General features: G+C 46.8%; 1 protein-coding gene across 11 annotated transcripts in view; it reads right to left on the bottom strand.

Annotated features, from left to right (window-relative positions):
- Positions 1-26,511, bottom strand: part of ARAP1 (ArfGAP with RhoGAP domain, ankyrin repeat and PH domain 1) — a 2,533,956-nt gene that overhangs the window by 97,500 nt on the left and 2,409,945 nt on the right. For all 11 annotated transcript variants that reach the window (XM_069640265.1, XM_069640269.1, XM_069640271.1 and 8 more), the window contains one exon: positions 9,592-9,642. In XM_069640265.1, the coding sequence (XP_069496366.1) occupies positions 9,592-9,642 (51 nt within the window). The remainder of the gene's footprint in view (positions 1-9,591; positions 9,643-26,511) is intronic.

Here is a 26,511-nt window from a genome sequence, read left to right on the forward strand (position 1 = left end):
GAATTGTGTGCCAGAAATGTAGCAGGCGTAAACCTTACTAACAGTGAGAGGAGCAATCCCTAGACCCAATGGTCCATTTCAGCATCTACATATAGGTTATGTGGCTATGTTACAAGTATGCAATGGTTATAGGTACATGCTGCTAGTAGTATGTCCCTTTTCCAAATGGATCGAGGCAGGTCGGTGCACGCACCCTGATGCCACATGCCCTGCCATGTTTCTTGTGCATGAAGGGTTTCCTGGATGGGGTGTGTGCGAATTCCTACGGTCTGATAATGGACTGCATTTTGTAAATGAGTTAGTTGTTTGAACAGATAGTTCTTCTATTAGGTATAAAACACAAGTTTTCCTCAGCCTATCACCGAATGGTGTCTGTGAGATGCTAAACGGACTTCTGAAAGAAAGGATTGCAAAGATTAAAATTACTCTGAAGAAGGGATGCTGTACTGCCTACCCCTTGCATTATTTGTTCTGAGAAACCAGAGTGGTTAAGATCACCACCTAACTCCTCATGAGTTGGTGACCGGACGTCACATGACAGTACCCATTGCTCCTCCCACTTGAATAAAAACGTATGCCCACAGTGTAGCAAATACATTAGGTGATGAGATGCATTACTATTTAACAAATATAACCACTAGTGTTTCTTTTATTTCTCTATAGATCAAAAATCAAGAGGGAAGGGTCAAAGAAGATCGAGGAAGACAGCCAACCAACTGATTTTATTAATTCACTCAAGCAGCCTAGTTTGTATCAATAAGTCATGGGCCACGTATTCAACATTATTTAAATGGGTTGAAAATGAAGCAGGACCAGTGCCCATACTACCAATGAAGAATGCAACACTGTTTCAGAAACAGAGGCCTTATCCCAGTTGGAGAACATAAAGGAAGCAATCAAATAAATGATGTACCAGGAATTAATGGAGGAACTGCCATGCTGATGGACGATTATGGATCTAGATCATACATGCAGTAAGTAGCTTAGACATTGTGTAGGAGCGTGATTATACATGTTCCTGCATTGGGGATTCCACAAAGAGATCTCCATATTGACAGTTTTCCGAAAATGGATGCACACCAGAAGAAGAAGAGATTGCTTAGTCTCACATGACATAAGAGAGGGAATCATTATACGGCAAATTCAATAGATGCCTATTATGACATTCCAGATGAGCATAAATTATTCAGCAGAATGGCAGTGATATTTTTAGCTATATTCTTAGCAAGACTTCAGGCTGCAGGGAAAGCCAAGTGGTTACAAATCACTAGGTGGGAGCTGCTACAAACTATTAACACAACAATAAAAGGATTTAATGCGATCAGAGAAGAACTGAGGTGCATCAGACTCATGACCCTCAAGAACAGGTATGTCCTAGACTTAATTACAGCAATGGAAAGAGGTGTGTGTGCCAAGATCGGGCCTTCTTGCTGTACATTCCTACCTGCCCACGATGGAGAACATGGAACCCTGACAGAAGCAATAACTTTGCTGTCAACCCGGCATACGAAGATGGTGGATGAAATAGACGAGACTGAGGATGAAGATTGCTTTTTGTCTCTGTTTTCATGGGTTCCAACTAGGTTGGCAAATTACTTCAAACTACTTGGAGCAATTCTGTCTTATAAGGATACTCATAGGACAGTGCAAGAAAGCTATTGGGATGAAGATAATGATTGATGTGAATGCTGTGACTGATGAGCACACACAGACTGAAAACACCACACGTGAGAACCTGAAAGAAAGTCTTCTGGCACCCCCAGCAATGACATTTTATTAAACCAAGGATCATAAGAACTATGTAGGGCGTTGGGCGTTCTGTCAACCAAGTAGGGAGTGCTGCCATGTAAGCACATCAAGAACGCAGGTGATCTGAGGCGGGTGACTAAGATATGGATCCCAAAGAAGTCATTTTGCAGAAAAATGAAGAAAACTAAGGAAGAGGAGGTGGTCGAGAACTTGACCAGAGGGGGGGGGGGAAATGTAGAGAAGCAAACACATATGTCATTGATGGCACCCACTCCTTTACCTCTGACATATTGGAAGAAGAATAATAAGACACTGTGCATGACACCAGGTATAATTCCAATACCTCATTGAGTGTATGAGAGACATTATGCAATTAGACAACCATACCGAATGTACCCTCGAACTGAAATGGTAGCAGGAGAGTTACAGACACTGTTGAATATCGAAGAGCTGTAGAGGAAATCTGGCATGTGCAAAGTGATGTCATAAGGAGAGGACACAATGACGCACCAAAACGATATTAGAATACTTAAAGAATGAGGATCTAACAGAAGAAGCAAAGTAAACATATATGAGAAAGAAGAAACCATATACACAAAGAAGATAAATAACCAGATGAGTATTAAAAGTATATACGCAGAAACGCAAGGTAGAGGAGTAACATAGAAGCTTGTTGCAGTAGAAAACATAACATGGGTAAAGCGGCCATGTTGAGAAGATGGACGTCGGCTTTGAATACTAGTAAGCGAAAGGCTTGAAAGAGAGAGACCAGGGCTGCATAGCTGATAGATGCTGGAGAAGGGATTTTGCACACCAACAAAGAATAGCTGTTGACCAGAGATCAAGGATCCCACAACAAGAAGCAACGGCAAGGGAACAAAGGGAGTCAATGAGGATACCCAATTTACGCCGGACATATTTCTCTTAGATTAAGTAATGAGCGAACATTTGCGAATGCCAAATATTGACGAATAGAGATGAAGAAAGCATATGTGAGACGGAGCAACCAAGTCGCCAGACCCCGAAGAGGGTAATGGAACCCGACATAATTGAATCAAATAGCACTAAATAGAAAGGTGAAATGGACAAAATCATGGTCTCTTCACACGTGGTATTGAAAACCAGGAAACCAGGCCTATTCATAAGCCCCAGGCAAAGATAACAATGGGCCTCATTACACGTTGTCCGGTAAAAATCGGAATGTTATGGCATGGCGCTATTAGCGTAACCGCCCTCGCAAGAGGCCGCTAAAAGCGTCCCATTACGAGTTCGCGGACACGAGCATAGCGCCATGCCGTAAAAGTCTGTACCGCCATGCCGCAAAAGTCCCCAAAATGCCCCTTACCGGCTTCGACCAAAGTGCTGATAGCACCTCCGCCCCCACGCTACATGCAAATAGCGGTCACCGCCATTAGTGGACACCGCTAGTAGCGGTCACCGTAAAAAAGCGGAACCGGAAATAGCATCATCGCACAGGAACGGGAAAGAGCACGGCGGCCATCTTTAAAAACACAATCCATTGCCATCCTATACATCCAGGACCGCTTTCTGGAGAACTCTGCCAAGAAATCATTGAGGAAAGCCCGAAGATGCCCAAGGTGCTAATAAAATCGTCAGATCGGCAGCGCAAAGAAAAATGTTCAAATGAGGAGCTGATCATGTTGACTGGAACACTTGCAGCTAATGCTGAAGTTGCTTTCGCCAATGATATGCGGCGGGAGGCCATCAACAAGCAAAAGGCCATCTGGGCCGAAGTTGCCCGCAAAGTCAATGCGGTGGGCACTACCACCCGCAGTATCAAGGACTGCCGCAAGAGGTGGGACGACCTCCGGGTCCGTGTGCAGAATATACTAACGGCCAACCGTAACCTGGCAATGGCCACAGGAGGTGGCGCAGATTCCCCGTTGAAGCTGAAGGAGTGGGAAGAGACATGTGCCTCCACAATTGGACTCAAATCCATAGAGGGAGTCGGAGATATGGAGCATGGTGTGGCCATTTCATCCGATGGAGGTGAGTGTATACATCAAACAATGCACAGTGAAGGGTGAGGGGTCCCCCAAATATGTGTCTATGACCAGGCCATTGATCCAGCCACACACATACATGCATGCATCACCATATGCACGTGCAACAGAGACCCATCCATGCATGACCAATCCGGCATCCCCATTACTAGAAACAATGATAAAGAGGCCCCAATACATAGAGCAGCATGACGTGAACATTCTGCATAAGGCACCTAGAACCATTAACCTTGATATACCCTATTTTTGTCCTCAACAGGATCACCGTCAGACACTGAAGGCACATGTACTGCCACACATACCCCCCCAGCAGCCAAAAAGGCTAGGATGAGTGAGAAAGGTGACACCGCCACCAGCTCTAGGGGAACTGGGAGGAGTCTCCATCAGCAGAGGCCCAAAGGTAGCAGGAGCACCAGTTGCACACAGCCTGAGGGCACGGCTGCTGTTATTGCTGAACCCACGCCAGTGTGCCCCATCATAGGTGGAATGCGCATGGAGGGCACGCACTCCGCTGCCACCAGTTCTACTGGCGAGGCAGCAGCCACCGCACTGGTCACTGACGAGGAGGACGCAATTGACATTCTAGAACAATGCCATTCCCCCAGCCCGACACATTCCATTGCAGAAAGTCCAAGGGCAACGTCCAGATCAGGTAGCCATGGAGAACATGACACCCACACCGTTGAAGGGGCATGGAGCCCTCAGGTGTCCTCACCTGATGCCGGGGGAACGGACCAGGACGCAGCAGCCAGACCAACATCACATGCCACCCAATCTGACCTTGCAAGCATCAGCCGGAGGCAGGCAGACATTACTGCGATGGTCGCCCAGCATGTGGCCGAGACAGGCCGTCTGAGGGATGACCTCAGCAAATATGCAGGCCAAACAAGGGAGGCCATTGAGGCCTGCACTGACAGGATCTGCCAGGAAATGGGCCAACCTAGCCAGGCCATTAACCGTATTGGGGACATCATGGAGCGGCAATACCAACCACCAACACGGGATCAACCGGGCACCTCCTCCTTCTCGGGTTCCCTGCAGACAAGCCCCCTGCGCCGCTCTCTGCGCAACCTGAGGCGCACCACGTCCCAACCACCCAATGGTGGAGGAGGCCCTGTGGCTTAGGTCCAGCAAGGACTAGGTGGCACATGTTGAGCAGCACACATAGACACTATAAGGCTCACATGGGGGTGCTGTGGTGGGAGGGGAAAGAGGGTGTTCTTGGGGGTGTTGTGCGGGGAGGGGGTGTTCTTGGGGGTGTTGTGGGGGGAGGCGGGAAGGGGCGTTTGGAAAGTTGGGGTCATGCACATTTTTATCACATTATGTTCACAATACACTGTTCTGAGGTTAAAAACCAGGCGTCGTCTCCATCATTGTGTATGTCATTTATTGTGGATAGGGTCCTTTGTGGGCCTCATAATATGCACCAGGGCAACAATACCCATCTCCATCCATGTAATTTCACCTTTGTACCTGTTGGAATTCCTGATTCAGATGCTGACGCACATCGTGTGCCTCCTTGACATCGCCTCTTGCATGTCCTGCCGGAGCATTTCACCCATACTCAGCCCCATAAACATCATCCTCATCTGGTGGTTGCATGTCAATGTCAAGTGGCATAGGCACATTCCATCAGATGCACATTTTGTGATGCTCTACACATGCCATGGTTGTCTTTGCCACTTTGTCACGGCCGTACAGGAGAGCCTCACCCAGGCCGCTTAGGCACCAGTGCAATGTCATTGGAAGGCCGAATGACGGCTCTTTCACAACGCGGGTACGGGTATGTGCAATATTGAAGTCCTTTTCCTGCTGGTTCTGTGGGTTCCGTACAGGGGTTAGGAGCCACCTCTTCAGTGGATAGCTGGCATCGCCTGTATGGTGTGAGGAATGGGTACCTGTTACGGGTCACCTCTGGTGCGGCCTGTTGTTGTTGGTGCTGCACTTCAATCATGTACTGAAGCCCATGTCAAGTTGGTGGTATTGGGACCATATTGGTGTGGGAAGGGGTGTGGTGTGCTCTTTTGTGCTGCGTGTCTCCATTGCCTCCACTTGTGCTGATTGTGTCCATCTATGACAGATGGGAACACTGCTCAGGTCTCTTAACGGGTGCTTTTAGATGCCGTTATTTGCGCCATGCCGGTAAGGGTGTTTGGGGTCTTTTCCATGCCGCTAATGCCATGTCCGCATGGCTTGTGATGGCGTGATATTAGCGCCATGGCGCTATTTCGGGTATGGGGGTGGCGCGCCCACGGCCTTCCCGCTATTAGTGGCACCGTACTTACCGGGTCCGTTAATAGCGGTGGGTCAGGGTCGTGATTGGCTTGGGAAATTACTGGTACCGGTAATTCTTTACCGGTAACGGTATTCCCTTACCGGACAACGTGTAATGAGGCCCAATGTACCTTAACTCCCTTCAAAGTTGCAGGGAAGAGAAAATCATGCAAGGTCAAGTACAAAGAAGAGGCCTTGGCTGAAGGCTTGGCTGTTGAGAGATGGTGGACTAAGTGGGCAGCAGTCTGACGTTGTTCTCTGCACCTGGGTTTCGTTTTGCGTACATGCTGCTAACGAATCGAATGTCTAAGGTTGGGAGGGCCTATGCAGTGGTGAGCCTAAATTGTTGCAGAAAGCCAATCCGTGGTTGTTATACTGTTATTATCTATATTATACGCAGTTAGAGGTTGTTCCAGGCATGCCTACTAGATAGAGGGCAGCCAATTATGTTATTAACACTTACAGAAACTATAAGTATATATGTTCCCCATACCAATCCCTCCTTCCGATAGATTTTAATATTTGCCACATAGGATGACGTCATAGTTGATGTACATCAAGGTATAAAGCTTTAGTGTAACTGAAATGTAGTTGAAAGTGTGTGGACTACGATTTGTTGTTCACCAGATGTCCCTACTTAAAGTAGCATTTTGCCATATTCTTTGAGTCTGTCTGGTTATTTGGGTCCAAGATTATTTATTATGGAAATCCCATTCTGCGCATTTGAACACTCAAAAGTGCTAGAGCACAGAAGCAATTTAAGACTTTGTCTTATCTTCATTAGTTTGCAGGCCTTGGTTACATATCCCTTACTATCATTCAGGGACACACATGAAAGTTCCCCATTGGAGAATTTGCGATAGATGGAATTTGCAAGACCAGTAACATCAGGAACCCACAGTGCTGGCATAAACCATATCAGTGACTCAATCAAAAGGTGACGAGAAAGCTTTGAATCAATCATACCTTGTCAGGTTTCCTCTAATATTTCCCTTTTTCAGGCTTTTTCAGGTTTCCTCTAATATTTCCCTTCTTATTTCTGTGTGGGTTAGAGGTTTTCTACTATAGTTGGTTTGGCCTTGACTTTTCAATATAGATTCCAGGCTCTGTCCCAAGGCACGATGGAGCTTTACAATAGAAGCTTTGATTGCCTAAGAGAGAGCTTCAGGACAACAATGAACATTCTAAACCGTCACTCTCTGCCTTTCATCGTCGTAACCCCAGCTGAGAGGACGTGTTAGTAGCTGCTCCTGCTTTAGTCTTGGGCCTAGTGGACTTGAACTTTCAAATCCTGGCAGTCGAGCGGCTACTTATTCGGGGTTGTTTCAGGAGAGTATCCAGGTTCATAGGAGAGTTTTCGGAAGTTATTTTGGAAATAACATTCTTAAGCTAAGTGACTTTATTTGGATATGTTAATCTGTTGCTCAAATTAATTAGTGACATTGTGGAGAAAGTTAATGTAAATTCATAAGTAGAACTGTGATGTTAAACTGTTAAAAGTTCAACGTTTAATTCTTAAATGCGCGCGAGCTACGGAAGACAGTTACGTGTGACCTACAGCGCTTGTGTTCATAGCGCGTGTATTCATTGCGCGTGTACGCGAGTGTGAGAGAAGACTGCTTTGTGACTTCTACAGCGCGTGTGTGTTGATAGCGTGGGTGTTCATAGCGCGTGTACGCGAGCGCGAGAAAAGACTGCTACGTGAATTCTACAGCACGTGTGTTCATAGCGCGGGTGTTCATAGTGCGTGTACGCGTGTGTGAGAGAAGACTGCTTTGTGACTTCTACAGCGCGTGTGTGTTGATAGCGTGGGTGTTCATAGCGCGTGTACGCGAGCGCGAGAAAAGACTGCTACGTGATTTCTTCAGCATGTGTTTTCATAGCGCGTGTGTTTTTAGCACATGTTTTCTCCTGCTTGTATTTTCTTCAGCGCGTGTTCTGCACATGTACATTTTTGCGCATGTACACGAAAAGGTTTCTACGAACTTTGGACAAGTTTGCAAGTTCTTAAAGAGACTATGTACTTTATTTTCGTGTGTGTTGGTTTAAAATTCATTTTTAAAGAAAGAAGAACAGGATTCATTTAAGCCCATCATAACTGGAACAATACACAGTTTTGTAAAGGAAAGAGTCAAGGTTCTTAAGGCTACATAACTCAAAGGAGTTGCTGTTATTTTCAAGACCTTCAAAGCAAAAAAAAAAGTAGAAAGATTTTATCAGCAATTACTCCACTCTTCTCTAATATCCTTAAAGAGAAGAACCAGGTATGATTCTTTACTTTTTAGTTAAGGATATAGAGTGTTCAAAATCAAAAGGTTAGTTAAGTAATTTGAGGATTTTGTGTGTTTTTCATGTATTCACTGCAGGTTCTGCATCAGCTAATCTAGACGTCGCCAGCCTGGCGTTTCTTATGTTATTCAATTCCCCCTTTCCCTCTTTCCCTTTGGGGTGTAGTTAACACAGCCGAGTATAATCTGGTTCTGAGGATAACATTTCAGGGGGATTGTCGGGGGTTCAGCAGCTTCCACAGACACAGGATTTCTCTCAGCCTGATATACCCACTGGGAATTTCTCTATGCAACTGTCCACTGCAATGAGAAAACAATATGCAAGCCAGTCTTAGTCATTTCTAAAAGGTTGACACCCCTCTCACCAACAACCAACCCGAGTCACGTCTCTGCCTTGAGAGTTATCGAGGTTTATAGGCAATACAATTTCTAGAATAATTAGATTGTATCATAAATCTGAAAAGGTTTGCTGCCATTAGTAACTCAAAGCTATCAATATACAGCTCTATTTCAGACTCTGAATTGTCCTGCGGTGTGGATGATAGTATAGTCCCCCCAGTCTGCATGTTGCATCATTTGCGGACACCTAACCCAGCTTTTAAACAGCTTAGAAAACATGTCAAACGTGTGTCTTACGGACTCCATTTAAAAAAATGCTCATTGCTTCCGGGGTCCCCCCACGTTTGCGTGCCCTGCCTGCAATATGCATCAGTCACAGAGTGGAGTGTAATCATTAAGAGTAATCAAGGCACAATCTCTTCTATTCTCCGCTTTCTGAAAAATAAAACACCTGCAAATTACGTTATGCAAACGGTGCTTTATAATGTATTCCTATGGAATCCACCTGCTATTTAACAGGTGTAAATGTAAAGCTTATCACATAGACATTCATTGGTTTTACGCGCCTGCGTGTATGCATGAACATTTCTAGCAGGCGTAAAGGCAGGTGCTTTTCCAAGACCCAGAAGGAAAGCAGATCGGAGATGCAAATTCTGCGTTGTTCCCTTGCTCCGTCTTGGAAAGGCCTGAAAAAGAGGCAGAGTGCTACGCCTCATTATTGTCCCTCCATTGAAAGCACTGCCCCACTGAAAATGCCCCCGTAGTTTCTTAACTTCTGGGGTCCAACATTCTTGACCTGGTCATGGCGTAACATGTTAAGCATTCCCCCGCCAGTAGCCCACATAGAAGGATCCTCCCCGGCCTCTTAGACCCCTTCATTACCCAATACAAGTCCTGCATGCTTCTAGCCCTCTTACCATAAACTTTTGTCATGCCTCTCGTTTTCATACATCATAGTGAACCCCCAACTGGAAAAGAAACGGAAGAAGAGACTTAGAATTTTTACATGTCAATATGACATTACATTTTAAGCCCAATAATTTTCCAGCACTATGAAAGCAATTTGACACCGGTATCGTAGCAACTGGAAGTAACGCTGGGTTGCCATGGCAAACTATTGTGAGTTTTAATCACAGACTAAAATGTGTTTTCTGCCCTTTACACTCGACGCAACCATCTGGCCTTTTCGCACAGGGAAAGGGGTTCAATGCACAGAGGGCAAAGATGAAACAGGCGTTAATGTGCAATCTATGCGTCCAATATACAATTCTTTTCATTCACAGCAGGTCTTTATTCTATAACAGACGGGGTAAAAAAAAATAGTTATTTTCCTTCATCTATGCTTCCGTTTCCAGACATCCCCCAAAAATAACAATCCCATCAGCGAGCTAGAATTTTAAAAGTCAAACAAGTTCTGGAAAATATAACCATCTGATTTAAATTATTAGACCTACTGTATAATTTTAAACAATATGTGATAACACATTAGCTTGCACAATTAAGTCTGACATCAGTAAATTGCTTTGGCCCAGAATGAAATTGCATGCATTTTGAAACTCTCGGTGGTGTGATCATTTTGCACATTTCTTTATTAGAAGTTAATTCTCTTGCATCTCAAGTGTAAATACAATGTAATAAAAAGAAAATGTAAAAGTTACTCACTGTAATGACTACTTTTCTTTTATCCTGTAGTCCTCTTTATCTCATACCCTTGGATTGAGGCACCATGGGTGCCGGAATGGGAGCTAAGTGGGTATAGCGATATTTCAAAAAGGTGAGGCAATGCAAATAAATGCCTGAAGACACATACAACCCCCCCACCTACCTTCAACTACTGTTGGTTTCCCTTCCCAGCCCTTCATCTCTTTGAGGCCCGTATGTGATGGTATATGTCAAAGAGAACAGTAGATTCCACAGTGAGTTAGGTTTACTTTCTCTCATGTCAATGTGACGAATCAACTGTGCGTAAGCAGGAGTACTGGCAAAAGGAATGGCTTCTAAGCACTATACTGAACCCTGCACTACCACTGGCGCTACAGTGACCTGCTTTAAAGGCGAAACAGGCATAACGTGAATAGCATACCACCTTAGCCTCTTTGGGAAGCATCAGCCTAATGGCAGGCTATACCCTCTGTGGCGACTCGCCCACAGGCACCAGGGTGGGTCGTACCAGATACCGGGATCACCCGGTGACAATGAGGATACTGCAATCATGCAGCGGGCAGACAGCAGGGGGCACCCTGCACAGACCGGAGCACCGGACTCGGTCACCTGAGCTGGGGCAGCCAGCTGACAGCAGCCTCTGCTCTGTGGGCACCCAGGCCGGGTCTGCAACAAAGGCAGTTGTCACACAGCAGGGCAGACACAAAGACCACACAAACTCAGTGTTGCCACTTCCAGGGGTTCGGCTGCAGTGACCCTCACATGCCAGTAGAGCCCCTTTTATTAAGACGAGGTCGTGACACGATTCCTTAAAGGGGCGATAATCCCACAGTTAAATGGGCAATACACAACAGCCTCCATGAGGTGCAGGAGTCACTGTGGATGACTTCAAACAAAGATAGTAGATTAAGCACCGAAATAAATATAATGTACAAACAAGGCTCTATATAAATTACTTTATTTGAACACAGACAAGACTAAAAACACTAACCGCCTAACACTGTAAAGCAAATAGACGGTTAAAGCAGACTTAAACAGATAAAGGCTGTTCACAAAGAATGTTAAATACCAGGATGGGAAAGAAAAAGGCAATAATGCAGAAAAATGGTACAAGTGAAAATGATTGCTTTTAAAGTCTCCTTTTAAGGTAGGGAAGGGAAAAGTGCCTTGACCTGTCTCTAGAGCCCAAGATATACATTTAGGGGGCCAGAAGCTGGAAAGTCGTGTTAGGGAACCCGCAAAGTCTTGCTTGGGGACTTTACTCACTTCTTGGTACTTTTCTATGGTTTTGGACACAATTGGGACTCATCACGACTTCGGCGGTAACCCTTAAATCCGGCGGTAGCGCTATTACCGCCGGATTTAAGGGTCCGCCGAATCAGGGCTTCAGCGGATTTCAACCCCAGCTCTGAGCTGGGGGGAAATCCGCCGAAAATTCGCGCTATTACCGCTGGCGGGAAATCCGCCGGCGGTATTAGCGCAAAGATTACCCATTGAGCCCAATGGGGAATGAGGTATTCCCGAATGGGCTCAGTGGGGAATGGGGACATACATTACCGACGAACTCGTGATCCGGCGCTATTAGCGCCGGGGAGTTCGGCGGTAGGGCTAATACCGTCCGCGCTAATAGCATTACCGTTACCGCCCAAGCCGTGATGAGGCCCATTGTGAGCCCGCTTGACTGGATCGGTGGACAGGGACAGCGCGAAAGAACGATGCATTCAGAAGCAGGCATGCAATGTGTGACTGACATACTTTGACAGCTCAGTGGCACCTTGATGTACAGATAGCCAGTGAATCGGCTCCAGCAAGGGGATGTGTTGAGCCGGTGTCACGAAATAACCCCCCCCCCCCACGCTGTATAAAAACTCCCCCAGAGATGTTATTTCAGAAGGAAGTCTCCCACGGACACTTTATTCTGAAATAGAATCTTCGAGGGGCAGGGGGGGAATACTTTCACACCCCCTGCAAAATAAAGTCTCCCGCTCTCTATGTGCTGCAGGATCCCATGCAATCCCTTGTAACGTTTTTGTTACATGAGATATCTCGGCCAAATTTGACTCCTTTCCTTTCCACATGTAGGCGCTCATAACATCATCAAGGAATCCTAGTTTGCGGTATGTGCGTGAGAGAAAATAACAAAAAAGAGAGCAAATGTGTTTTTTTCAGAAAATGCCAATAAAAGATGTACAAAGAAGCCTGTGTTTTTTTCTTTGTAAGAGCAAGAGAAAAATGGTTTGATGTTCTAAATTTGTCGTTTTCCAGGCTTTCAAGAACAGTTTGAGTGGTAACAGCTCAACATTATTTTAACAGAGACTAAAGAAGAGTAAAAACACAGTTTAACTAACTAACTAAATCTATTTTTATATTGTGCACATTCGCCCAAAAAAGGCCTTAGAAAAATGACAGATGCTGAAGGGTTCAAAATGAGGGGAAATTAATTTCTTGTCATGTGGGAGAATTTATTGCACTGGGGAAGATACCATTTCAGAATAAATTCTCCCGGCGAGACTGTATTTTAGAATAAAGTCTCCAGACTTTATTATGGGCGAGGGTTTATTTCGTGACACCGGCTCCAATCAGGGATTGCTTTTCTTTGCCCAGTCTTGCCAGTAACAGCAGCGTCTGGACTTTCACTTGCTATGTGTTTTCTCACTAGTACTCTTGAAGAAAACGATGGCCCTCTTCCACTCTCCGCAGTGGAAGGAAATGCTCTGAAGCTACTTGCAGAAGGCTGCCACATTCTGGGGTAGTGCGCTTCCCGAGCCAGCAGTCTTTAATATCGATGGATTATAGCACTTTCGTCCAGCAATCACCTCTATTAGCCCCGAGATATGGTTCAGAAAAGAGCCTCGTGCTCTTTCGGAAGGCTCGCCTTAACCATATGGAAGGGCCATGGAGCAGACTTTACTCCAACAAGCATCTGTGCTGATTCTTCTTGCTTCCAATATTATTCACATGAGCCCACCCCTTACATAGGCAATCCTTGGTACTCGTACACAAACGTGTCCCTTTTGTGGGTCATTCTCAGCCAGCTACAGAACAGTGCATATCATTGAAGGTGGACAACTCCCAGCTATGCTCAGGCAGTCAGTCTCCCAGCCCCCCTTTGATCCTTCCCCCGGAAAGAGTCACGATGATCACTGGGAGCTGCAGTCACCACTGGTGATGGGGACAGCTTCAAAGACCGAAGCATGCAACAGCTATTCCTTTAATCTATCTAGGTCAGCCAAAGTGGAGGCCCTAGCTCCCTCAGGCCTCACTGTATCTACTTGGTCAAAAGATCTAGTTATATATTTATGTTAGCAAAGTCGCCTTGACACCAAGGACATGAAGCTATTATAATTAAGTATTTTAACAAGAACTGTAGTGTGTTTTGAATGTAGCTTTGCTCTATTGGAATTCATTTAAGTTGAGCAGACAGCTTTGAGTATCAAACAATATTTTCCTTTGCTTTATAACATATCCTCATATAAAAGAGAAAGCTGCATGATTTGAAGTTGTTCCTTTAGTGACAATTGAGTTTTTTTAAATATCCGGTATTAACCAGTGAGCAGAAGCCACATTGTGGAACAAGGAGCTGGTGCATTGTTTTACACAAATGTAACTGCGCATAAGATACGAACTTAACATTGTGCCCATTATTTATCACCCTTATGCTTTAAATGTCTTATAGATGTGTCCGAATGCTCATTTATAGGCCGTTCCAAATGCACAAAGTTAATGCCACATAGGTATATTTGATAGGCATTGGTTGGCCTGGGGAGCCAAATGTACCTCCTGAATGTTGTTGGTGTCAAGCTAATCAGGCTCTTCTAGGCTTCAAGCAGGAGATAAATAGCTCCCAGCTCCCCTCAATGTTGAAACCTGTACTGGTGATTTAACCATATACGTTTTGTAGAACACACTGCCCTTGCTGCTTGCATATGCTCTAGAACTTGTATCTATGAACAGTACTTGCAGACTGCATGAAGGGTAGTCCAAGATGTTGCCTTGAATTTAATGTCCAAAGGAACATTTCTGAAAAGCTAAAGAGGCTGTCTTCTCTCTTACTAAATTGGGGTGAAGACCCTGCAGAAGTGGCACCCACTCATATTGGTACATTCATTACTGCAGCCAACTACACATCTGTTTACCGTGGTCTTAGATGCCTCAATGCTTGATGCGATGCTCGCAAGTACTGACCAGTGTAACGGATTTACTGAAAGAGTGATTATCCAGATATCAATGTAGACACCTCTTGATATCCAAATTATTCAAAGTCATCTCTGACTCAAAAATAGGATCTGGAAAAAAAGTTCAGAAGATACATTTTGTGATCAAAATGAAATCCCTAGTCCAATGAAAAACAAACAAACCTTAGGTTTGTCATGGTTCAAAACAGGCCTCTCCAGGACCTTTGATTTCAGAATTCACAGCAGATCCCTCCTGGGACTTCCGCTCTGTGTCTCCCCTTGCTTCAGGATTCTTTCTTCCTCTGTGTCCTTTGTATCCATTTTACAAGATTCACAGTAGGTCCCTCTTGTAGGCCCTTGGGTACAGGATCAGCAGGAGGCTTCTCTAAGAGGCCTTGCGTTGCAGCAATAGGTCTCTCACTAGGCCTTGGTTTGGTCCTAAGTGAAAAGGTAGTTTTATAAAGATCTTTTCACTAAAATATCGATTTAGAAAGACTCCTCCGTGACCGCACGGCAGGCCTTTCTAAATCAAACTGTCACACCTCTGCCGCACACGAGTGTGCTCAGGGGCTGACAGGCTCTGCGGGACCCGGAAGCAAAGGGTGAGGAGAATGGGTAAGTGTGTGGGTGCATGTGTGATTATGTGTATGTATGTGTTTTGGTTTGGGCAGGGGTTGGGGGTGTGTGTTGGGGGGCGGGGAAGTAGTCTGGGGCCGAAACCCTGTGAATATTTCTTTAAATAAAATGTATTTGAAAGGTCTCAAGAGAAAAGTAGCTTTACAAAGCTGTTTTTATACGATCAAAAGAAAATCAGGCATTGTAAATCAGCCTTTCTCTTGAGACCTTTAAAACAAGGTCTTTTCACATAGAACCCTTGGATTACAGGACTCAAGTCTTCCTGTGTATCAGGGTCCTTTCTTCCTCTGTTTCCCTTGTATGGAAAGCACAGGCGTCACACTAGGCCACTCCCATAGGCCTCTGGTTACAGCTTTCAAAAAAGGCCTCTCCTTTAGGCCTTGGGTAACAGGACTCCCAGTAGGCCTCTCCTAGATCTTGGTTCAGCATTCACAACAGGCCTCTCCTATAGGCCTGGTCCCTCTTATGATCATCCCCAGAGGTCATGGGTTGAACGCACCATGCTTTGGATTTCCAGTTCTACCAAAGAGTTGCGACAAGCTGTGGTGCCCTTCAGGTCATCCTTCTACTTCCTAGGCTTACCAGCTAATTCCCCACTCCTCCCAGCGTCTCCGGGCTAGTACTGCTTGCCTCCAGGCAGCAGTCCTTTCAGGCGTCTTCCCAACAGCAGCCTCCAATTGTACCAAAGGAGTATTAGTAGATATGTCGGTTTCCTCTGGGTCTAAGACGTTGAATGACTTAACCCAGCCCCTGTTGTACCCCTAGGACTCTGGTACAATGAACTGTGATTGATTACGTCCTAAGCTTTTTGACTCCTTCCATGGGATTGGTTATACTCTATGAAGGGCGTTCCCCTCACAGTCTCTCTTGAGGGATTGGATCTTGGTGTTGCCCTGTTGGTGCATTGCTTTTCTCTGGCATACAGCTGACACATTTGAAAGGCGTCTATGGCATGCTGCGCCATCTTGAAAATAACTCGGTCTGTGTCAGTGGTCTGCGACCTTTCACGTGGTTGTGCTTATGCCACTTCAGCCTAGTTTGCCTTTGCTAGTCAGCAGCATCCGGTGTTTACATGATTTTGTCACAGGCAAAGTGAGAAAAATAGAATACTTTATCGTGGGCATTGTAACTTCTCTGTCTACTGGCCCGTCTGTATGTTGTTTGAACATGATACTGGGGAAGGTTTTTTTTTTTTTTAAACTTTTATTTTTTAACAGCTTGGTAGGACAGATACAGGTGAGCATCAAGAGCATGTAAAATCAAACAACTTAATACAACACAGTCTCATAGAACAGGTCGAGGGTTCACCTCGCCGACAAGGGGGAGCAGCAGAACAGTGCAAGACCCGGTAGAGGGCCATTCAGGGGAGAGCTGGGGGTCAACAAGAGGATGGCTCTGGGGATGTAGGACCTGAGTCGGTGTCGGGAAAGGACATAAATGATCGGAACCTCAACCAGATGTCCCTGGGCCTAGAGCAGGCGGGCTGTTGTACCGCCCAAGATTCCTCCGTGTCGGAAGCCCAAGTAACCGCTCTAAGCCACTTTGCATGTGTCGGAGTGGTAGGTCGAAGCCAACAAAGTAGTATCGCCCGAACAGCCAGAAATATACAGAGGCCAGCCAGTCTTCTAGAATCTTGATGGAGGTCGGGAAAGTCATGGAATAGGCATTTCATTGGGGTAGGGGGGATGGGGTGGTCAAGAACAGATGAGATGGTGGAGCAAACGTCGTCCCAGAATTGGGTAAGGCGGGGGCATGACCATATCATGTGGAAGTAGCCGGCTCCATCAAAGCCACACCTAGGGCATCTAGGGGAGGAATTATTCGACATACGATGTAGTCTGGTTGGGGTATAATGGTATCTATGAAGTAGCTTAAATTGAATTAATTTAAATCGGGAGTTGAAGGAGACCCTCTGAATACGTGAGCACATATGGGACCACCGTTCTTCGGTCATTTCCACACCAAGGTCAGACTCCCACGCAAGCTTCAGTTTAGAAAACGAAGGGGGCGATCTGGATTGTAACAAGGCGTATAGTCTGGAAGTTTTTCCCCTCATTGGGTAAGGTGAGGTCAATTCAGTGATCGCTAGTTCATCCGGCGGCAATGCTGGGAAGCAAGGGTACTTATGTTTGAGGACTCTACGGAGGGATGAATATTGAAGCCATACTGAGGGAAGTTGTCTGAGGGGCGGAGGGAGGTCAGGCCATTCTATGAAATTACCATCTACAAATATGTCTCGGAGCAATTCAAATCCTGCCCCTGCCCATGTGCGGACAACCGAAGGGGGAACCTGTGGGATTCCCGGGAGAAAGTTCCAGATCGGGAAATTACCATGAAAGGGATGGGTGGTGCCCAATACTTGCCAAGTTTTGGATAAAGCCAGAGATGTGCACCTCACCGGGTCTAATGAGCCTGGTCCCATTGGGATAGGTGTGATCACCAGGGATCTAATATCGCGGTCACCAACCGATAATCTTTCTAGCCTGACATGGGGAGGGGGGTCAGATATGTTGAACCAATGTGCAATGTGTTGGAGCTGGGCCGCCAGCCAGTACTTGAGAAAGTCGGGCGCACCGAAGCCACCCACCTCCATCGGTGAAGCAAGAGTCTTGAGCTTAAGGCGGACTGCACCAGAGTGCCAGAGGAAGGTGTTGAGGGTTCGTGTCAATGACTGAAAGAACTCACCTCCCGGCCACTGTGGGATATTGGCGAATCTATACAATAGCTGAGGGAGTACCACCATCTTCAGTACTCCAACCCTCCCTGCCAGTGAAATAGGGAGGTTGTTCCAACCCTGAATCTTTTGCGTAAGATTTGTAAGGTATACTAGATAATTCTTCTCGAGAACCAGATCAAAGTGTCGCGACACCACTACACCTAGGTATGTAACCTCGGATTGGGCCCACGTGAATCCAAGAGTATCGGGAGGGGGGAGTGTGCTGGGGGTGAGCGGGAAAAGAGTTGATTTAGTGCAGTTAACCGTCAGGCCAGAAATACGGCCGAAGAGGACAACATCCTCCAAAATTGGGGCAAGGTTGATCTCAGGAGAGCGAATAAAGAGTAAAGCGTCGTCAGCGTATAGGGAAACTATATCCGAGACCCCGTCGGTGCGAAGGCCTCTATGAGAATGAAATTGGCGAAGCATGTCCGCGAACGGTTCCATCGCTACGGCAAATATTAATGGAGAGAAGGGACAACCCTGTCTAGTACCTCTGGCTATCTGGAAAAGAGAAGAGCAGCGGTCCTCGGTGCGAACTCTGGCCACTGGGTTTGAATATAGTAGCTTGACCCAGGAAAGAAACGTGGGGCCGAATTTGCATTTGTTGAGTACTCGCCACAGATAACTCCACGAGAAGGAATCAAAGGCTTTTTGCATATCGAGGGTGGCGGCCACTGCGTGGACATCCGGACTCACCCTGCTTATAACATTGAAAAGGCGCCTCAGATTCAGGGAGGTAGAGCGTCCCGGAATAAACCCCGCCTGGTCAGGGTGAATGATATGTGGCATGAAGGGGGCCAGGCGTAAAGCCAGTAACTTAGCATAAATCTTGACGTCGCAATTGATTAACGAAAGTGGACGATAAGAACCGCATTGAGTGGGGGATTTACCCGGTTTTAACAGGACGGTAATAGTGGCTTCGCGGAGCGTGGGGGGGAGCTGACCCGCCATCAACGATTCCTCCCAGAGCGCGACCAAACGAGGGAGTAGCAGAGTCTTAAACCGTTTATAGAACTCAACCGGTATACCATCAGATCCCGGGGATTTGCCTGATGAGAGGGAATCTATGGCCTCCGAGAGTTCCAAGGAAGTAAATGGGCTCTCAAGGGCTTCGATGGTGTCGGGGGAAAGAACCGACAGGGGAAGCTTGTCCAGAAAGACATCTATTTCAGCTATGGAGGCTTTATCTGCGTTAGCATACAGGGACTGATAAAAGGAGAGGAATTCGGAATTAATATCACCAGGGGAGGTGGCTAGGGATCCGTCAGGTCTCTCAACGCCAGGAATGGGTGGGGCACCAAACTCACGGCGGAGAAGCCTAGCCAGGAGACGGGACGGGCGTTCACCCTCACCATATCTCCTTGCCAGCCCAGGGTTATCGAGAAATCTCTGCTCGCGATCCGCAAGAGCGCGGTAGGTGTCTAACACTGGGGAAGGTTTTTAACTGTACTGAGGCCCATATTCTTACTGGTGACTTCTCCTGAGGAATGCTGGTACTTGTGGTTTAAGTTCATTCCTTTGAATAATGGCCCACTGGGAGGAACTGATGCACCTCTTGGGGAGTGATGAGATTTATGGGACTGAATTCGGGCACGTTTTATCTCTTTCTGGAGGATTGCGACTGGCCACCGAAAACAGCAAATAAATATAAGTGACAGAGTATGGTTAGGTAGGATGCAAGAGTTAGGTGCTGTCAGTCTACAGATTTTTACAAGAAGTACACTTTTTGAAAATAAACTAAAAAAAGTAAAAGGGAAATGAAAACAAATCTCTGAATTCACTATCCTGGAACCTATAAATAACAAACTATAGGCAAAGCAGCAGAGGTGACCGGGTATAGTAGAATTCCCAGGGAGGGATTAACTGGACCATTTGGAGGAATGAGAGATAATATACAACATGAAAGCTCTGATACAGAGGGCAGGGGATGGGTACAGCGGTACCGGGTGGCGGAGAGGAGAGGGGAAAGCGGTGACTAGCGATTCATGTGGCGCAAAGGGCGATGTGATGGCCTAGGTGTTGAGGCCTATTAGACTTGCAGCACTAGCCAGAACAACGCATTACACCCCTATAAAAGGCAGAGATGGAGAAATGACTTACTGGTAATGTTCTTACTATGGAATCTTCTCCCGCAGAGTCCTCATCACCTCCCATCTGGCCCTGCTATGAAAGCGGTCTGCAGTTTACATGTGGTTATCCTCTTCTTGTGGGACGAGGTTGTGAATAGTTGGAGATTAAGCACAGTTGAGGCCTTTCTTTGGTAACGCTGTCAGCCAATAACAGCGCTCTCTCGCAGATCTCTCATCAGATAGACTCCCAAAGCAGTGCGCAGGTGGGATGAAAGCCCTTAAACAAGCAAGCTCCACAAAACCACCCTACCTAAAGAGGCATCCGAACCAAGTGCTACATCTAGGCAGTAATGCTTGGTGAATGTGTGGAGTGATGACCACATCGCTGCTATGCAAATTTCCTTTACTGGCTCCTTACCTGCAGCGAGTGGTGTGAGAAGTTTGACTTGCCACGGGGAGTTTTTCTGGCATATGGGGCGGTGGTTCGGAGGATGGTGGAGTAATGGGAGGGGATACCTGAGGAGCCGGAATCATGCCCGGTGCTCCGAGTGTTACTGTGATGAGTGGTGCAATTCAAACTCTTTCTCCCCCACAAGCACACTCTCCTCACCTGAGCTGTCTGAGTTGGCGGTTTCTTGTAGACGTCGTCGTGCAAGATAGTCTCTTTCTTTCTTATGATGAATGTGCTTGTCACGGAGGGAAGCCACAGTGACCGCTGGATAAACAGCTGTCCCGTGACTCCCTTTCCGGAACCAAGCCGGAATCAGGGAAAAACCCAAAAGGGAAAAAACCCTGTGAAGCAGTGTAGACTATTCAATCCGATGCCAGAATAGTCGCTGAAGGGAGCAATGGAGCGAGGCGGATTGCTGAGTAGAAGAAGTCCAATCGTCGAGTCAGGAGAGATGGAGGCTCCTTGTGGCAGTTAGAATAAATGTCAATGCTTCCAGAAAGAGGAAAAAATAGGTGTGCAGCAAGCCAGCTCGGAGGAGCCAACAAGAAGAGAGAACCGGGAAGAATTCCCGGAATCAGAAGAGAGAGAGAAATTGAAGATAGGCACACCGGAGTACCGCCCGAAGTAGCGGAAGGAAATAGTGACGTCCCGAGGAAGGAAACAGGAACACAGGAAAAACAGGAAACCCTCTGGCAGATCTGGCAGAGAATCGAGCGAGTACACCGGGAAACAGGAAGTGTCCAAAGTGGGTTGCAACGCAGCGACTACCCGGTGGCGGGGAGTTTAAATACTTCTAGCGGCGCTGTGTCACGTAACTGGGACTAGTAGCAAGAACACAGAGAAAGGACTAAAACACTCTACCTCTGTGTCACCAGCTCCAACGCGGATACAACCGCCAATTACAGCAATGGCCGTGACAGCGGATGACAATCCCTGGACCGCGAACACCCCGGCTTCCCCGGGTGCAAGCGGTGGAATCTGGTAAGTAACCGGGGGGCATGTATCTGGGAAGCCAGTTCCCAGGAGTCCTCCGACTCCGGGTAACCCTTCCATGACAAAAGGTATTCCAATCTACCACGACAAAACCTAGAATCTCTAACCGCAGAAACCTCATACTCATCTTGAGTGGATGTAGGCACAGGAATTTGTCGGGAGAGAGACCTGTGGTGGGGATCTGGATAGTAAGTTTTGAGGAGAGAGGAATGAAAAACAGGGTAAATGCGTTTAAGAGAAGGGGTGAGTTGAAGACGATAGGTCACAGGATTGATCTTTGAGAGAATGGAAAAAGGCCCCAAAAAGCGTGGAGACAGCTTGGAAGGTCTTGTCCAACGGGGAAGGTACTTTGTAGAGAACCACACCTTATCTCCTGGTTCCATGAAGGGCATTCTCTACGGTGCTTGTCAGCTCCAACCTTATTTCTTCGTCTGCTATCTTCCAATCCTTGCAAAGCGTTGGTCTGTGCCTCTTGGATACTTCTCAAAACCTCTTCAGCTGCTGGCGAGTTTGAAAAACGGGGTACATCTGGTATTAGAAATCTCGGGTGAACTCCGTAAGTACAAAAAAACGGAGTAAGGCCTGTGGCAGAGTGTTTGGAATTATTGTAGGAGAACTCTGCCGTGTGAAGTAAAGAGACCCAATTGTCTTGGTGTTGAGAAATGAAACATCTCAGATATTGTTCGAGAGTGGCGTTGAGACGCTCAGTTTGGCCATTTGATTGCGGATGGAAACCAGAAGAAAGGGCTGTTTCTACCCTTAATCGGTTACACAAGGCTGTCCAGAATTTTGAAATGTACGGACTTCCCCGATCAGAAGTTATCTTGTCGGGGAGAGCATGTAACTTGAAAATGTCTCGGGCAAAGGTCTCCGCCATCCTAGTTGCGGTAGGTAATCTTGGAAGGGACGAGAAATGTGCCAATTTGGAAAAAGCATCCACCGTCACCATGATACAAGTACATGATTCGGACTCCGGAAGATCCACAATAAAGTCTGTGGGGATGAGTCCCCATGGGCGAGTCAGCTTTTCCACCTGGGTGAGGAGGCCTAGAGGTTTGCCTGAGGCATACTTGGCCTTGGCACAAACTGGACAAGATTTCCCGTATTCCAACACCTCCTTTCTTATGTTGGGCCAGAGAAACGACCTTGAGATGTGTTCTAAGGTGCCGTCTACAGTTATGTGTCCCACAATGCGTGAGTCATGACACCATCTCAGAATCTTCCTGCGTAGCGGTCCTTCTGGGATATACCACTTCTTCTTATAAAACACCCATCCATCCTTTACTTGAAAGGGGGACTCGGAAAAGAAGGAGATTTGAGGCAATTCTTGTGTGACAGCAGCCTTCACCTCTTGAAGTAAAGAACCCACCACTGCTAGAATCTGGTTTCGGTGGAACATGGGCTCAGTCTTGACAGACACTGTTTCAGTATGGGAGTCCTTACGAGACAAGGAGTCAGCTAGTCGATTGAGCGACCCTGGAATGTATGTGATCTGGAAGTCATACTGTGAAAACAGATAAGCCCATCTTGCCTGTCTGGAGTTTGAACATTCCATCTCTTGTAAGGCTTTCAGATTCTTGTGATCTGAGGGAATGAGGAACTGATGACGGGCACCCATGAGGAGGTGCCGCCATTCTTCACAAGCCAATTTCATCGCCAGTAACTCCTTTTCAAGAACAGAATAATTGAGTTGACTGGAGGAGAGAGTCTTAGATAGGTAGGCGACCGGGTGTTCTACATCCTGGAAGTTCTGAAGCAAAACGGCCCCAACAGCAATGGCAGAAGCGTCCGTCTCAAGAATAAATGGGAGAGTCTGATTTGGATGTTGTAGAATCGGGGCTGAGCAAAAAAGGCTTTTGAGATGACAAAAGCTCTCCTCCGCCTCAGTGGACCAGGAAAACGGGTAGGCCTCCTTTTTGAGCAGTCGGGTAATGGGATACACAACTTCTGAAAAGTTCCGAATGAATCTCCTATAATAATTCGAGAGACCCAAGAACCGCTGCACCTCCCGAACAGAAGTAGGGGCTGACCAGTTGAGAATAGCGTGTACCTTGTCTGGGTCCATGGCGATCCCTTCCTCAGACAGTACATATCCCAAATAGTGCACCAAAGGAACAGCAAATTTGCATTTTGCTGCCTTAACCAGAAGATTGTTCTTTTGCAGGCGATCAAGAACTTGCTTGACTTTTTCGATGTGATCCTCCAAGTTAGATGAAAAAATCAAGATATCGAGATAAATGATGACTGATATCAAAGGCATGTCGGAAAACATCCGGTCCATAAATCTCTGGAATACCGCTGGTGCATTCACCAAACCAAACGGCATTACCTTATATTCAAACAGGCCCAGAGGTGTACGGAATGCAGTCTTCCATTCGTCTCCTTGGGCAATCCGTAGCAGATAGTATGCGTTTCGAAGATCAAACTTGGTAAATACTTTAGCCCCTTGAACAGCCTCAATGATGTCAGTGATAAGGGGCATCGGATACCTATCACGAATGGTAACCTTATTCAAACCCCGGTAGTCTTCATAGGTTCTAAGATCAGTGGAGTCTCTCTTCTTAATGAAAAATAAAGGGGCTCCTGCAGGGGATTTTGAAGGTTTTATCAGGCCATTCTCCAAATTTGTATCTAAGTATTTCCGAAGAACCTGTTTCTCCATTTGTGTGAGAGAAAACATCCGACCAAACGGAACCAGGGCAATGGGTTCTAAGTCGATGGTACAGTCCTCTGGCCGATGAGGCGGCAATTTGGCATGAAGGCACTCCTGAAAAACTTCAGAAAATCCGGAGCAAAAACTGGGCAATGCATGGACTCCCACATGATTGTTGGGAAAAATCTTGACTGGCTGTAGATCTCTCCTACTCTCTAACCGAAAACAGTTAGTAGCGCAGTAGGGGGAATTGAAGCTTAGCTGATTCTCAGACCAGTTTATCAATGGATTATGTCTGCGGAGCCATGTGATGCCCAATATAATGGGAAAATGGGCGGCCCTGATGATGTCAAAACATAAGGTTTCCTTGTGTTGGTCTATCGTCAAAGAAAGCTCTTCCGTAGTATGGGTAATAGGACCAGAAGACAATGGTGTCCCATCCACTCCTTCAACCTTCTGACCTTCCTTCCGTGGTATTCCGGCGGAGACCCACCTTGTCTGCCTACAGGGTGTCAACAAAGTTACCCGCCGCTCCACAATCCAGTAGGGCTAGGGTCTTAACTTGTCTGTTCTCTAGGTCAAGTTGAACAGGAATCACCATGAGTCTGGAGTCGTCTTCAGACTCGGAAGATGCAACTGAAAGAGAGACATAGGGGCGGTGAGAAATGTTGGGAGACCCCCGGTCGTTTGTCCCTACTGACGCCGAGAGTATTAGTTTCCCGACCTCTTGTTTGGTAATTCTGTGCAGTCCTTGAGAAGATGTTGGTCTGAACCACAGTAGGCACATAATCCTTTTTCTCTTCTGCGACGTCTTTCAGCAGCTGATAACGGTGCTCTGGTGGCGCCAATCTGCATTGGTTCTTCGGAAGAAGCAGCAGTAGAGCGCCCAGCGAGTGAGTGTGCAGAGGGTTCTGAAGGATAACCAGGGCTTCTTTGTTTGCGACACTCCGCCCTTCTTTCCTGTAAGCGATACTCTATGTGAAGAGCCGCCGCTAGTAGGTCTGAAAAAGTGGGTGAACGAGGAGACCTGGCCAGTTCATCTTTGATTTCTTCCTTCAATCCTCTCCTGAATATGGCATATTGTGCTGTCTCAGGCCACCCCGCTCCAGCTGCCAAGGTTTTGAAAGAGGAGATGTAAGATAATACATCTAGAGAACCTTGTTTGACATCCAGTAAATCTTCGCAGGCGGTAAAGGACAATTCTGGTCGTTCAAAAGTCTGTTTCAGCAAATTCTGAAACCCTGGAAAATCCTGCAAAATGGCGTTTCCACTAGTCACCAATGGTGTAGCCCAAGACAGGGCGTTTCCTGTCATGTTTGAAATTAAGAAACTCACCCGTGCTTGATCTGTAACAAAGGGACGAGGCCCAAAAGTGAAATAAACCATGCAGGCTTCCAGAAACTCCTTCACCTTTTTGGAGATCCATCGAATTTCCCAGAGGACAGCGCCATGGGTGGTAATTCCGGAGGGGCAGGTTCTCTAGCTGATACCATCTGTTTAAGCAGAGCATTCTCGGTCTTCACTCCTTGTAGCTCTTGAGACATTGCTTGAAAAGCCTTCCACAGTTCTTGAACCTGATCCTCAGCGGACATCCTTGAAGCTTTTGGCGTTGCAATCTGTGATGAGTGGTGCAATTCAAACTCTTTCTCCCCCACAAGCACACTCTCCTCACCTGAGCTGTCTGAGTTGGCGGTTTCTTGTAGACGTCGTCATGCAAGATAGTCTCTTTCTTTCTTATGATGAATGTGCTTGTCACGGAGGGAAGCCACAGTGACCGCTGGATAAACAGCTGTCCCGTGACTCCCTTTCCGGAACCAAGCCGGAATCAGGGAAAAACCCAAAAGGGAAAAAACCCTGTGAAGCAGTGTAGACTCTTCAATCCGATGCCAGGATAGTCGCTGAAGGGAGCAATGGAGCGAGGCAAATTGCTGAGTAGAAGAAGTCCAATCGTCGAGTCAGGAGAGACGGAGGCTCCTTGTGGCAGTTAGAATAAATGGCAATGGTTCCAGAAAGAGGAAAAAATAGGTGTGCAGCAAGCCAGCTCGGAGGAGCCAACAAGAAGAGAGAACCGGGAAGAATTCCCGGAATCAGAAGAGAGGGAGAAATTGAATATAGGCACACCGGAGTACCGCCCGGAGTAGCGGAAGGAAATAGTGACGTTCCGAGGAAAGAAACAGGAACACAGGAAAAACAGGAAACCCTCTGGCAGATCTGGCAGAGGATCGGAGCGAGTAAACCCGGAAACAGGAAGTGTCCAAAGTGGGTTGCAACGCAGCGACTACCCGGATGCGGGGAGTTTAAATACTTCCAGCGGCGCTGTGTCACGTAACTGGGACTAGTAGCAAGAACACAGAGAAAGGACTAAAACACTCTACCTCTGTGTCTCCAGCTCCAACGCGGATACAACCGCCAATTACGGCAATGGCCGTGACGGCTGATGACAGTTACTCGATCGGGCAGGGGGGAGAGGACGTATTTC

The sequence above is a fragment of the Ambystoma mexicanum genome, chromosome 7q (assembly GCF_040938575.1).
Source record: "Ambystoma mexicanum isolate Mex_15411 chromosome 7q, UKY_AmexF1_1, whole genome shotgun sequence".
NCBI lineage: Eukaryota > Metazoa > Chordata > Amphibia > Caudata > Ambystomatidae > Ambystoma > Ambystoma mexicanum.